This window comes from Aulonocara sp. 'chitande type north' Nkhata Bay, linkage group LG7 (genome assembly GCF_057382095.1).
Source record: "Aulonocara sp. 'chitande type north' Nkhata Bay isolate Kocher_YH1m ecotype deep benthic linkage group LG7, A_spYH_male_GT1.1, whole genome shotgun sequence".
Lineage (NCBI taxonomy): Eukaryota > Metazoa > Chordata > Actinopteri > Cichliformes > Cichlidae > Aulonocara > Aulonocara sp. 'chitande type north' Nkhata Bay.
The window spans coordinates 37856850-37871729 of record NC_141350.1 but is presented as its reverse complement, the minus strand read 5'-3'; the positions used below and the strand labels follow the sequence as shown (position 1 = coordinate 37871729).

Below are 14880 nucleotides of genomic sequence, written 5' to 3'. Positions count from 1 at the left end.
AGAGGTAGGAGAGGTGGGAAAGCTCAGAGGCCAGGATGATCTTTTGCAGATTTCTCTTTTTTATTTTGTTTAGAGTTGTTAAAAATTATGTAATTGCATTGCTGATACTCCACTTTCTTTAAAGACTCCTCACTTAGGATGACCCACTTGCACTTCTTAGATGTAACAGCTATCTCTTCTTTTTTTTCCACTGGTATGCTGCCATGTGCTGAACAACACAGCTGACACATGTGAGCAGCTCTCACCAAGGCCAGCTGTGCAGTTACAGTGTGCTCCCAAGACAACCCCGTCTTTTCTCACTACTACCCATGGCTTCAACTGTGGGTCATTTAGCCTTTGGGAATGTTGAACCTATAAATACAATTACAAATGTTAAAAATCTTGGTTAAGTACACCAAAAACACAAAATGGCTACTGACAACCAGAGGCGTTTGAGCAAAGCTAATGTAAACAAAGGACAACGCTAACAATGCTAACGTTACACTGCCTGGGATAATATGACACTTACCTTTCCAGTGATGATGAAGAATTTTTTTTGCTTGAAGATTCCACAGCCGAATGTTTGTCACAAAGCCAGATTGGGTCCATTTGTAACCCTCCAGGCTTTTGTAGGCTTTTAAAGAGTCCCCCGAGTAGTGCGATGGGAAGTTTATAAGGTATGTATGTCCGGATGGCATAGATCTGGGATGCTGAAATACTTTTGAAAAGCATGCCAGGAGCATTATACGGGTCGGTAATATTTAACCTATTTATTTTTTTTGATATACAACTTGATGTCATGTGAATTAAAGTGGGATGAATACTCCGATGGCTGAAAAGTTTCTGCAGTGCCGCTTACAGTGGCGCTGTTCATGTTGCTGCCAAAATGGTCACAGAGGGAGTACCGGCAATGTAGCATCATGATGCTAACGGAGTCGTGGCTAACATCGCTAACTCCGGACACAAGCGTGACACTACCGGGATTCCAGCTGCTGCGAGCGGACAGGACCAGAGACAGCGGTAAGAGGAAAGGAGGGGGACTGGCAGTTTTTGTGAACGACAGATGGTGTAACCCTGGGCACATCACTGTAAAAGAGCAACTCTGCAGCAGAGACATTGAGCTGTTAGCCGTTAGCATGCGTCCGTACTACCTGCCCCGGGAGTTCTCGCATGTTATCGCGATAACAGCGTATGTCCCCCCCTCGGCCAACGCGGATGCAGCCTGTGACTCTCTCCACTCTGTGGTCAGCAGACTGCAAACACAATCACCGAGAGCCCTTCTCATAATATCAGGGGACTTCAATCATGCCTCACTGGACTCCACACTGCCCACCTTCACCCAGTATGTGACCTGCCCAACCAGAGTCAATAAAACACTGGACTTACTGTATGCCAATGCAGAAGAGGCATACAGTTCATCACCTCTCCCTCCCCTGGGCAGATCTGATCACAACCTGGTGCACCTTGTCCCTGTGTATGAGCCCTTAGTGCGCAGGGAGCCACCAGCCACCCGCACAGTACAGAGATGGTCAGAGGAGAGCGAGGAGGCTCTTAAGGATTGTTTTGAGTCGACTGTGTGGGAGGTGATTTGTGATGACCACGGAGAGGACATCGACAGCCTTACTACATGCATTACTGACTATATAAACTTCTGTGTGGATAACACTGTACCTACCAGGACTGTACGGTGTTTCTCCAACAACAAACCTTGGATTACCCCAGAAATTAAAACCGTCCTCAAGCAGAAGAGGAGGGCCTTCAAATCCAGAGACAAAGAGGAGTTGAAAAGGGTGCAGAGAGAGCTGAGGGGACTGATAAGGAATGGGAAGGAGAGCTACAGGCAGAAGATGGAGAACCAGCTTCAACAGGGCAGGGATAGCTCAGTAGGTAGAGTGGAGGCCCCATGATCGGAAGGTCGGGGGTTCGATTCCCCTGAACAGCTACCCTGAGGTACCCCTGAGCAAGGTACCGTCCCTACACACTGCTCCCCGGGCGCCCAGTGGCTGCCCACTGCTTCACTGAGTGAATGGGTTAAATGCAGAGAGGGATTTTCCCCACGGGGACCAATAAAGTACACCTTCTTCCTTCTTCTTCAACAAAACAACGTTGGTGAAGTCTGGAGAGGCCTCAGAACCATCTCGGGCCACAAACATCAGAACTCTCTGTGAGGTGGGCAAATGAACTGAATCATTTCTTCAACAGATTTGATTCAGCCATGAGGCAGTCTGCAACATCGGCTGCAGACTCACCCACCCCCACTGCTGCTGTTCCACCTCAGACACTTCACACCTCCTCTATTCACCCTGCTCACTCCCCCCCACCCCCAACTGCAGCATCCAATACACACTCAACACAAGGCTCCAGCCTGTCTCTCTCAACCACCCAGGTTAGGAGGGAACTGAGGAGGATTAATGGCAAGAAGGCAGCGGGTCCAGATGGCATCAGCTCGAGGGTCGTCAGGTCCTGCGCGGACCAACTGTGTGGGGTGATGGAGCACCTCTTCAACCTGAGCCTGAGGTTGGGAAGAGTCCCACAGCTCTGGAAAACCTCCTGTGTTGTACCAGTGCCAAAGACTTCACGCCCCAAGGACCTCAACAGCTACAGGCCGGTGGCTCTGACATCCCACCTGATGAAGACCCTGGAGCGGTTGGTCCTGGCTCAGCTTCGGCGCCTAATAAGCTCATCACTGGACCCACTTCAGTTTGCCTACCAGCCTGGCATTGGAGCGGATGATGCCGTCATTCACCTCCTACATCGTTCCCTCGCTCACCTGGAGACCGCTGGAAGCACTGTGAGAATCATGTTCTTTGATTTCTCCAGTGCCTTCAACACTATTCTTCCCTCGGTTCTAAAGGACAAGCTGGTGAACTCTGGAGTGGACCATCACCTCACTACCTGGATCCTGGACTACCTCACCGACCGACCACAGTATGTGAGGACTCAGGGCTGTGTGTCGGACAGGGTCGTCTGCAGTACGGGGGCCCCACAGGGAACGGTTCTGGCTCCGTTCCTCTTCACCATCTACACTGCAGACTTCTCCCACAATTCCACCCAGTGCTTCCTGCAGAAGTTCTCTGATGACTCTGCAATAGTCGGCCTCATCACTGATGGGGACGACAAGGAGTACAGAGGTCTGACCCAAGACTTTGTGGACTGGTGCCAGCTGAACTACCTCCAGATCAACGCCAGTAAAACCAAGGAACTGGTGGTAGACTTCCGCAGGCACAAGCATTCTCCACTGCAACCACTGAACATCCAAGGTATGGACATTGAGGCTGTGGACAGCTACAGGTACCTTGGTGTTCATCTGAACAATAGACTGGACTGGACTCATAACTCAGACGCCCTCTACAGGAAAGGGCAGAGCAGGTTGTACCTGCTGCGGAGACTCAGGTCGTTTGGAGTGGAGGGCCCACTCCTGAAGACCTTCTATGACTCTGTTGTGGCTTCTGCTATCTTTTATGGCGTGGTCTGCTCCCCACTGCTGTCAGACTCCATAATAAAGACTTTAACTGATCAAGCACACACATCCATACATATGCAATAATACTAAGTGCAATAATCCTTTCTGTCATCGTTGTATTTTTACTCAGTTGTATATAGTATTTGTATTTGTATTCTATTTTTATCTTATTGTATATTTATTTTATTTTATTCTACTGTATATAGTATTTTATTTTATTCTATTCTGTACAGTTGTGTACTGTATTTATTCTTATTGTATTCTAATTTTTGCCTCATAACTTTTGCACTGTCCACTCCTGCTGTGACAAAACAAATTTCCCACGTGTGGGACTAATAAAGGTTATCTTATCTTATCTTATCTTAAAATGGTCACCTGACAGCTGGTAGTCACGTGGGGTCCGGAGCTTATTTTGCTTCCTGCAACTGGTCTGTCGGATCTTTTTTCCTATATCCGTTGTGTTTTTTCCTATTTCTGTTGTTGTTTTTCTTATTTCCGTTGTGTTTTGTGTGCTTTTGCAGCGTTTTTCTTATTGCTGGTGTTTTCTGAAGTTGCAGTCCATTTGGCCTCTCAGGGCCACCATAGTTTTAGCTGTTTTGTGGTTGTAGAGATTTTGTGAGGTTTAACCTGAGATTCTGGCGTTTCGGGCAAAATAAATGTATATTTAAAAATCGATTCTGGATTTTAATGAATCGATATCACGTTATCCAAGCCAGAATCTATTTTACTCAATACATTGATAATCAAAACCCACCCCTAGTACCGGTAATACCTATCTGAAAGATGGGTGGAAACAAGCTTTGCTGATTATGAAATTATGCATTTTCTAAACTGCAATCTTGTGTGCATCAAATGAACCTTGGTTATACAGTACTGTGCAAGTCTTGAGGCTTTATAGTTTTCTTAGAAAAAGGGAAATAGGTGGAATAGATTATTAAAATCTGCAAACACAAATGCAAATATAATAGATATAGCAAAAGCAGAGTTTGTACTGTTCTAGCAAGCTTGAAAGTCAGTCTTTGATCTGACCACTTTTATTCTTCAATACACCGCCTGAACTCTCTTCGGGAAACTTTCTCTTAATTACCTTTTGTTTTGTTTTCTGTCAAGATGAACCCACACTGCTCGAAGAATTTTCCTGAAGGAAAATGCAGCGTTTTCAAGATGCTCTGGAAAATGCATACATTCGAAGACTGTGCTTATGCGTCACAGTGTGGACAGCGAAAACAGAGACTTTTGAAAACAATGACGCATGTTAGTCATGATGCAGTCATGTGACCAATTTAACAAAGATAGCAGAGGGCATTATACAGCAGTTGTTTTGTTTGCTCTCAATTTTGACAGCCCTATTAAAGATCAATATCAGTTTGTACATGCTTCAGATAGCTTTTCTTCAAATTCTTTAATTCTCACTCACTTTTGCAACTTTGTACTTTTGTGTTACTCGCAGCAACAACTCCACCTCATTGTTAGCCCATTTAAAAAACTTGGTGCATTTACCAGAAAGTAAATAAACGGCAGACAGAAATGAGGCAGGCCGAATCTTCTTGCGTTTCACTCATGCGCAGTACTGGAACGTAAGCGTTTTCGGCCGTTTCAATGTGGATGCACAACTCTGCGAAAATGACTGAAAACGCTAGTGTGGACGCAGAGCGTTTTCAGACAAAAATGCCGTTTTCACATCTATCAGGGCTAGTGTGGACGTAGCCTTAAGGGATGATTTTGACTGAGTCATAGGTCAGTGTTAAGTAGCTTAACAACCAATAAAAACATTCCTCTCAAAATGATCAGGTACAAGGACTAGACTGAAAATGAGTGACAATGCAACCATTCTCCAAAGAAAATCTTGGAAAGACCTTCAGAAAGTCAAGAGAGTGCTCAAGACCACTTTAAAAAATCTCCTTGGAAAAAAATATGAAAATTTGGGGCATGGCTCAAGACTTTTTTCACAGTACTGTATTTCATTTCCTTCTTTGGTAATAGTAATATGAACAATTAACTGGCTCATAGAGTCATAGTTATGTACATCAATGTACTTCTTTCGTTAAAAATGTCCCTTTAATTTGGCATACCCAAGCCTTTTGACCCATGAGCCCTGCAAACGTTTATCTGCGTGAAAAAAGCTCAAAAAGCTTATTTTCAATAACAAAAAATCATATTTTGGAAAACATTTATCCTGCACAAATAGTACAACATACCAATCCAGGGGTAAATATACCAGATGTTATCAATTATCAGTACTTGTAGAAGAATGTTATGGTAAAAGTATGACAACCTACATACAACCCACAAGTATTTGCTGATATTATAGTGCCTGAGCATTATAACAGACTGGGTCGTTTCTGCTGACTAATATTTTAAACAATCAATGGACTTGAACAAAGATCCAGTAATTACCCAGTAAACAAAACCAAACGTTTCACTAATATTCTAATCCTAACTCAGATATTTACAAAAAAACAAAAACATGATTACTTAACAGAAGCAACCATTAACACATCTACAGAAATCTGAACACAAGGTCCCCGAGTGTGAGAACGATTATCCTTTTTTGCATATGTTGGTTCTTTGTTCTAAGAGTCTACGTGACCCTGTGTAGTATGAACAGCTGACAGACAAGGTTCCATACCTGATATATAAACAGGCCTGAACATAAGTGGGAGCTACTCTGGGATTAAACTTCAAGATGAATGCCCTCCAGACTGCATTTTTCTTTGCTCTAGGCCTCTGTATTGGTGAGTACAGCATGTCTGTTGCTGTTAAACTATACATATCATAAATAGAAACACATCCCATTAGGGTATAAATCATAGTTCTATCCTGTGCTTGTGCTTCAGCCCAGTCCTTAGACTACAAGGCACTCAACCAGTTCAGAAATATGATCCTGTGTGTAATGCCTGATAGCTGGCCTGCTCTTGGCTATGCTGATTATGGCTGTTATTGTGGAATGGGGGGGCTCTGGCACACCTGTGGATGATCTGGATAGGTAATGGGTTAGCCATTCTACTTAACACATACCCCAAAAGAGTTTTTTTTTCTCAGTAATCACCATTATTCATGTTTTGACTTGTACAGTGGGGCAAAAAAGTATTTAGTCAGCCACCGATTTTGCAAGTTCCCCACTTAAAATGATGACAGAGGTCAGTAATTTGCACCAGAGGTACACTTCAACTGTGAGAGACAGAATGTGAAAAAAAAATCCATGAATTCACATGGTAGGATTTGTAAAGAATTTATTCGTAAATTAGGGTGGAAAATAAGTATTTGGTCACCTCAAACAAGGAAAATCTCTGGCTCTCACAGACCTGTAACGTCGTCTGTAAAAAGCTTTTCTGTCCCCCACTCGTTACCTGTATGAATGGCACCTGTTTGAACTCATCATCTGTATAAAAGACACCTGTCCACAGCCTCAAACAGTCAGACTCCAAACTCCGCCATGGCCAAGACCAAAGAGCTTTCGAAGGACACCAGGAAAAGTATTGTAGACCTGCACCAGACTGGGAAGAGTGAATCTACAATAGGCAAGCAGCTTGGTGTGAAAAAATCAACTGTGGGAGCAATCATCAGAAAATGGAAGACATACAAGACCACTGATAATCTCCCTCGATCTGGGGCTCCACGCAAGATCTCATCCCGTGGGGTCAAAATGATCATGAGAACGGTGAGCAAAGATCCCAGAACCACACGGGGGGACCTGGTGAATGACCTGCAGAGAGCTGGGACCAAAGTAACAAAGGTCACCATCAGTAACACACTACAACGGCAGGGAATCAAATCCCGCAGTGCCAGACGTGTTCCGCTGCTGAAGCCAGTGCATGTCCAGGCCTGTCTGAAGTTTGCCAGAGAGCACATGGATGATACAGCAGAGGATTGGGAGAATGTCATGTGGTCAGATGGAACCAAAGTAGAACTTTTTGGTATAAACTCAACTCGTCGTGTTTGGAGGAAGAAGAATACTGAGTTGCATCCCAAGAACACCATACCTACTGTGAAGCATGGGGGTGGAAACATCATGCTATGGGGCTGTTTTTCTGCCAAGGGGACAGGACGACTGATCCGTGTTAAGGACAGAATGAATGGGGCCATGTATCGTGAGATTTTGAGCCAAAACCTCCTTCCATCAGTGAGAACTTTGAAGATGAAACGAGGCTGGGTCTTCCAACATGACAATGATCCAAAACACACCGCCCGGGCAACAAAGGAGTGGCTCCGTAAGAAGCATTTGAAAGTCCTGGAGTGGCCTAGCCAGTCTCCAGACCTCAACCCCATAGAAAATCTGTGGCGGGAGTTGAAAGTCCGTGTTGCTCGGCGACAGCCCCAAAACATCACTGCTCTCGAGAAGATCTGCATGGAGGAATGGGCCAAAATACCAGCTACTGTGTGTGCAAACCTGGTAAAGACCTATAGTAAACGTTTGACCTCTGTTATTGCCAACAAAGGTTATGTTACAAAGTATTGAGTTGTATTTTTGTTATTGACCAAATACTTATTTTCCACCCTAATTTACGAATAAATTCTTTACAAATCCTACCATGTGGATTCATGGATTTTTTTTTTCACATTCTGTCTCTCACAGTTGAAGTGTACCTCTGGTGCAAATTACTGACCTCTGTCATCATTTTAAGTGGGGGAACTTGCACAATCGGTGGCTGACTAAATACTTTTTTGCCCCACTGTAGGTGCTGCCAGGTGCATGACCAGTGTTACACTGATGCTATGCAGCACCCTGAATGCTGGCCCATCCTGGACAATCCTTACACTGAGTTCTATGACTATAATTGTGATGACCAAAATAAAAAGATCACCTGTGGCAGTGAGTATTCAAAAAAGCCGATTGGCATTTAACTTTATAGTAGCACTTGTTGGCCTTCTGGTTATTGCAAAGTGAATTTTGAGCTCTTTATTTTCTCTTCTTCAGACAATAACAATGAATGTGAGATGTTCATCTGTGAGTGTGACAGAAAGGCTGCTGAATGTTTTGCAAGGTCTTCTTGGAATCCTGAGCATGAGCACCTTCCCAGTGACCAGTGTCAATAAAACCTCTCCAAACAACTATATTGAACCAAGAATTCAATCTTTCAGATATGTTTATCCTTTTAAAAGTGATGTAACGCTCTTTCAGTGTAGAAATATTGTGATGGTTAACATGGGTAATGTGATTTTGTATGGAGCAGCCTATAACCATCCATAGCTTCCTACATTCACTAAATTGCTTATCTTGGATTGTAGTTGTGATCCTGCATTGTTTCCTCTGTTATATGACATTTGCCAAAGTACAATCTTTAAAGATTATTGCCAGTAGAGGGCACTCTGCTCTACTTGTTTCCTTTTGTGGCCAACAAGAAAACATTGAAAGGATATTATTGACATGGATTAATTTGATGTTTGGTCTGTGTTGGCTGGATTCAGTATAATATCTGTAACAGTCTCATTTTGTAACACCAAACTTAAACTAATAAAAACTGAACAGTGAAGTGAAGTAGATCTCAAAAACCAACACCTCTCAACAAATATAAAGATCATTTGGAGAATGGTTGATGTCAATTGTTTCACATAAAAATTCATTGACATCTATCATTCTTGAAAGGCTTACAAAACCATTTCTAAGGCTTTGAGACTCCAGTGAACCACGATGAGAGGTTCTAATAGAAAAATTGGTTTAATGACCTGTAACATGTAAGTCAGCCAAATTTGCATTAAAACAAATCACACAAATTGGCAAAGGAAGCTTTTTCATAGCACTGCTTTCACAGCGTTTTTATTTATTTAAAAATAACATACTTTGCATCAAGCACTATAATGTAGCATTTGCAACATATACAAATACACATGATATACAAAATATACAAATAATTCTACTAAGACTTGCATCTAGTCGTTTTGTGTACTATTATGTCTGTGAAGGTTCTCTGGATGACTATCCAGGTCATCGTAGTCAAAGGAGCTTGCAAAGAAAAGCGTCTGGACTTCTTTAAGTTGTTTAAAGACGTTTCACCTCTCATCCGAGAAGCTTCTTCAGTTTTAAGGTCAAATGGTGGAGAGACCCAGATTTAAACCTAGTGGGAGTATCCCTCCACAGAGGGACAAAAGGACCCCCTGATGATCCTCTAATCGCCTGAGCCAAGGTGTGAAACTGGGTGTGGGTCCCAATCAGCCAGGGTTTCGGGTTTTATTCCCTCTAAGCCTGAAGGGAAAAAGAAGGAACACATGCATGTAAAAGAAGCACTCAAAACGTGCGGCTATCCTAAATGGGCGTTCTTAAAGTCAGCAAAGAGGCACAGAAAAGAAGATCAGACACCAGCGAGGGAGGATAAGAAGGACAGACGCAACAACATTGTCATCCCCTATGTAGTCGGTGTATCAGAAAAACTCAGGAGAGTTTTCTCCAAGCACGACATCCCAGTGTATTTCAGACCCAGCAACACGCTCAGACAAAAACTCGTTCACCCGAAAGACAAAACTCCAAAACACAGACTTATCAATGTGGTGTATGCTGTACAGTGCAGCGAGGAATGCCCAGACCTCTACATTGGAGAGACCAAACAGCCACTTCACAAGCGCATCGCACAACACAGAAGAGCCACCTCCACAGGACAAGACTCAGCAGTCCATCTGCATCTAAAGGACAAAGGTCACTCTTTCGAGGATGCCAATGTTCACATTTTGGACAGAGAGGACAGATGGTTTGAAAGAGGAGTGAAAGAAGCATCTATGTCCACTGTGAGCGACCATCTTTGAACAGAGGCGGTGGTTTACAACACCAACTCTCTGCCATCTATAATCCAGTTTTGAGTTCCCTCCCCAGACGCCTTAACGCCCACACCCTGGGCCATCTGATCTCAGGAATTCGCATGATAAGGTGGGGCCAGGTTTCACAATGAGCTCACCCAAAACCCTGGTTGATTGGGACCCACACCCAGTTTCACACCTTGGCTCAGGCGATTAGAGGATCATCGGGGGTCTTTTGTCCCTCTGCAGATGGATATTCCCACTGGGTTTAAATCTGGGACTCTCCACCATTTGACCTTAGAACTGAAGAAGCTTCTCGGATGAGAGGTGAAACGTCTTCAAGCAACTTAAAGAAGTCTAGACGCTTTTCTTTGCAAGCTCCTTTGACTGTGTACTATTATCATCAACTATATCAACTATAATCATTTAATCTTGAAAGAAAAAAAAAAGTTTGCCTTTCATTGTTGCAACTCTTTGGGTGACCCATTTTTCTGGATTGACTGAATGTGACTGTTATAGACCAATGACTGTAGAAAACATGGACAACGCGACCGCACCTCCTCCCACAATGGTAGGACCCCAGTCTGACCACAGTTCCATCCGATAACATGTAGGAGGCGGGGTTTATGACCTGTACTGCAGCCAGACACCAGGGGGCAATAGAGACGTTTTGGCTTAATTTTTGGGGAGCTGTCGCGTCGTCCATGTTTTCTACAGTCATTGGAGACGTGCACATAACTTGAACTAATCACAGACACTATTTCCTATGTTTTATGTGCTGAGTATGTGTTTAATGTTTTTATTAACACCATTGATCCAAGTACTCACGTTGTTTTTTTTTCCATCCTGGAAGATAAAGAAAGAAGGTAGTTTGATATAAACATTAAATACATTTAAATTATTCCAAATAGATCATTCACTTGTTGTTGTTCCTATCGTAGACAGTTTTAGTTAATTGTAAGTTTATAGAAAAAGCATAAATCATGTCACTACAGTCTACTTGCTTTTAGCAAGCCACTTCTGTTAGCTACCTAAAGCTCACTCTTTGTGATCACAGCTGTGGCTGCAGCCCACTGGATCAGTCTGCAGGCTATTGTTCAGACAACATGAGCTTTAGCACTGTAATCACCAGCAGCTGGTAGCTGGCTTCTGGCCACCACCCAGCTGTGCCTGCTGCTCTCTAAAAGATAAAATGAGAGAGGAAAAAAAGATATCGACCAGTGAAAAGTCTTTCTCAGACGTAATGCCTTGTGTGGATGTCTGCATACTGTCTTTTAATATTTATGTAGTAGTTGCCATTATCATGGTTCCTAAACAAATGACTATAGTGTTGATGGCTATGCCTTACTTTGACTTGTCTGAATTGATGAACGGGAAACCTTAACGTCCACACTGTTTCAATTTGGGGCTTCAGTATCTTGCCCAAGGACTGTACCCCAGGTCTCCAGAGATTAGATTGTGAATACTGTGCACTATAGAATGCAATGGGTCCTCAAAACAAAATGACAAATGAGGGTGTTTATCAGCAGCTTGCAAAATGACCAACATCCCAGTCCCACTGGCAGGAGGTTGTCATTTGTCACTGCGGTTTTCATGTGGCAAAAAATACAAAATATAACATGCATCATCAATGTGGGTAATTAATTGACAGTTCCAAAAAGGTTTGTTGTTTTTTCTGGGAGCTGTCCTGTGTGAAATGAAAGAGTAGGACAAAGAAACCAGCCCAAAGATTAGAATAAATAGAACAAAAGCAACAATAGCATCCTCCGTGTGGTTTTAATATCTAATAATGACTCCACCTTTGTATGTACTGTAAACACAAACTCATGCATTATCCAAAGTACATGCTGTCCCTTATGCTGCCATGGTTACATGGTGTTTGCCACTCCAGTCATGTGCATGACAAGATGTAACAGTTCCCAGGGTGTTACTCAACCATTTAGAGCAGGGTGTGTTTGAACACAACGTCCCATTCAAAGCTTGTCTGTCACCTCGCCCAGAAGATCTGTTTTGTTTTGTTAATTTATTCTTTCTGGTATGTATGACGCACAAGAGGGAAACACACACCAGAGCCAGAACTGAGGCCAGAGAAATAATGTCTGTGTGAATATATAAGTCCATTCATTGTGTTAGCTCATCAAAAAAGATTTTTGGAATAATTACCTTTATTTGCTGATATATGTTTTTTCTCTTAAGCAAATATAAGTCTCATGTTTTTTGCTTTTTCCCCAGTGATGTTATGTCACACTACAACATGCGGCTATGCAATATTGCACAGTTTACCTTGCCAAGGAGATGGACAAAAAGACAAATTATATTTTAAGACAGTTTTAATCAGAATATCAAGTCAAACAAGTTTTCACATTTCAAAAGGGAAGTTAAGCTTAGGAGGTGGAGGTGCATTACGTTTGAATTGTTTCAAGGGTATATTACAGATCAACCAGCACTGTCCACTGAAAACCTCCACAAGGTTTAAGTATCCGTGACTCTCCATCATTTAGTTTCAGAATTGAAAAAGTCTCTTGATGAAAATGTCTTCACGAAACTTAAAGAAGTCCAGTCGCTTTCTTTGCAAGCTTCTTAGACTACCATGTCCTGGATGACTGAGAATCCTCGCAGACATATACAGCACGCTAGATTTCATAAGCATGTACCCCTCCCCAAAGCCACTGTTTCTTAAATATTTTAAGTTAAAATAATATTTCTTAAGTCTGTGAAGAGGGTATTGGGTGATTTCAATTTGGACGCGCTTTCCAATCTTCCCTGAGTCTTTTGAATATACTGTAGATCAGTGCAGTTCTGCACACTGATGGACTTGTGTAAAGGCCACGACAGTGACCTATGCTTTGAAAGTGTGGGGTAAGAACGATTAGTGTTGTCTTGGTTCACATTTGATCTTTCTTTTTCCATCCACACTCTGTAATTTTGTCCCCCGTTGTTGTCCCAGTGTGGTGTAGCACAAGGCCCTGGTCTGAATGACACACAAAACTCAGTTCGCTCCCTTGGATCCCTGTTGTGAGTTAAGCTTAAGTTGAAGCCAAAAACATCCACATCAGACCCCCCACAGCGATGTTGCCACAAGAATGTGCAAGGAATGTCACGATGGCTGCGCCAGGAGTCAAAGGTCACCCTTATGCACACATCCTTTTCAGTAGCGGCATGGGCAACAAACACTTTACCACTTAAGACGTACTCAGAAATGTTGCAGCTTTCCAGCTGTATTTTCATATCTTGCAAACGTGCAAGAAAGGCTTTCTGGTCCTGGGCTGGCTGAGGGAAACCCAGCCGCAACTTGTAGGGATTCAGTTTATCAGAGGTTGACTGCTGGCCTTCCAGTTTGGCTGGAGAGGGTCTCATCGCCAGGGTAGAAGTGGGAGACAAAGGTTCAGGAATAAACATACGCACAGCAGTAAGTGCAAATCCTTTGGCATCTGCAAACACAACTTGCTTCTTGATTTCTCTGCTGATGTGCTTGCGTAAACAGCTCCGAGTATTTTCTGGTGCTGAGTGAGGGGAGCGCAACAATTGTGATGGTAAAGATGAAGTGGAAGGCAAGGATGGATGTGATAATGGATAAGGGGTCTTCACTGGATAGTGTGTATGCTTACAAGGAGGCTTTGTGGATTTCAGGTGCGACATGGAAAACAGTTCATAAAGTTGTTGCTCCTGCCTGAGGCTCAGACACTTAGCCATTTCAACTGGATTCACAGTGTACTGGGGATGACTAAAGGCATGAAGAACTCTAAGAAAAAAAAGATCATCGGTTTAAAATCAGATCTATTTTTATATAGATAAATGAAATTATAGATATAATTTATCCTATATTTCAACATAAAAAATATTTTGTGAATTCTGATGTTAATACAGTTACCACATGGTTAAATATATAACAGTAACTTACCTTGTACAGCTCATTTTCAGTCTGTAAATGTGACAATGGAAGTCTTTTGTCTTTTCTTGAAAGCTGCAGTAAACTCAGGCAATCTATAAATGCAAAAGAGGAAATATAAGAAATAAAACATCTTAGTAAACCCAACAGTCAATGAATTAACTATAAACATGACGTGACAAATAAATGAATAGAATGCAAGGTGATTCAAATTTTTAAGTGCAAAATGTACTTACAGGTTATAACAGTAACCATATGCTTAATCAAATCCGCCACTGAGAAAGAGCAAAAGAGCACCTCAGTTGCAGTCTGTTAGTGCTGTCTCTGGAGCTTCCCTGACAAGTTTGAGAATAAGGCAGCACTGTCTATGACACCATGCCTACATGTGGGTATAGTTTAGCCAATGAAATCAAGCTGCTTTCTTTATATCCTGCCCCTTAAGAACTGATATGTGAAAGGCGGTCTCAAAGTTTTCCTTTTATGGAGTTCTGGCCAAACTAAGTGTGTTTAATGGTGAAGGTGAACCAGAGTATGATTTCAGCTCCATCAATACAAATGTAACCTTTTAAATGATCTCTCCTTTTACAGTTCAGATTTAAAAATTATAGCAGACACACGAAAGGCACTCATTTCTGAGATTATGGACAAGATGTATTGCTAACAGAAACCGTAATGTAAAGATAAAAAAGAAGTGGCCCAATATTCCAACATGCTTTCTTTCTTGGTGAGAAGATCAACGATACTGGTAGAGAAGCTGCTGTGCTTAGCTTAGCACCCTCAGTAAATGGTAAAGCAGCTACTCTGCTCTTTTGGTACAGAC

General features: G+C 42.6%; 1 protein-coding gene and 1 pseudogene across 2 annotated transcripts; one reads left to right on the top strand and one right to left on the bottom strand.

The window, feature by feature from the left end:
• The first annotated feature begins 6128 nt into the window (after positions 1–6128).
• Positions 6129–8479, top strand: LOC147325659 (phospholipase A2-like; annotated as a pseudogene). The gene is made up of 4 exons (XR_015130582.1): positions 6129–6177; positions 6280–6428; positions 8122–8255; positions 8361–8479. The product of XR_015130582.1 is annotated as a phospholipase A2-like (transcript).
• Positions 8480–12483: 4004 nt separating this feature from the next.
• Positions 12484–14457, bottom strand: ppp1r3c2a (protein phosphatase 1 regulatory subunit 3C2, duplicate a). The gene is made up of 3 exons (XM_086300267.1): positions 14297–14457; positions 14073–14155; positions 12484–13913 (listed from the first exon to the last, which is right to left on the bottom strand). The coding sequence occupies exons 2-3, from the start codon at positions 14084–14086 to the stop codon at positions 12857–12859; spliced, it is 1071 nt and encodes a 356-aa protein (XP_086156393.1). The 5' UTR covers positions 14087–14155; positions 14297–14457; the 3' UTR covers positions 12484–12856.
• Between the last annotated feature and the right edge of the window lie 423 nt (positions 14458–14880).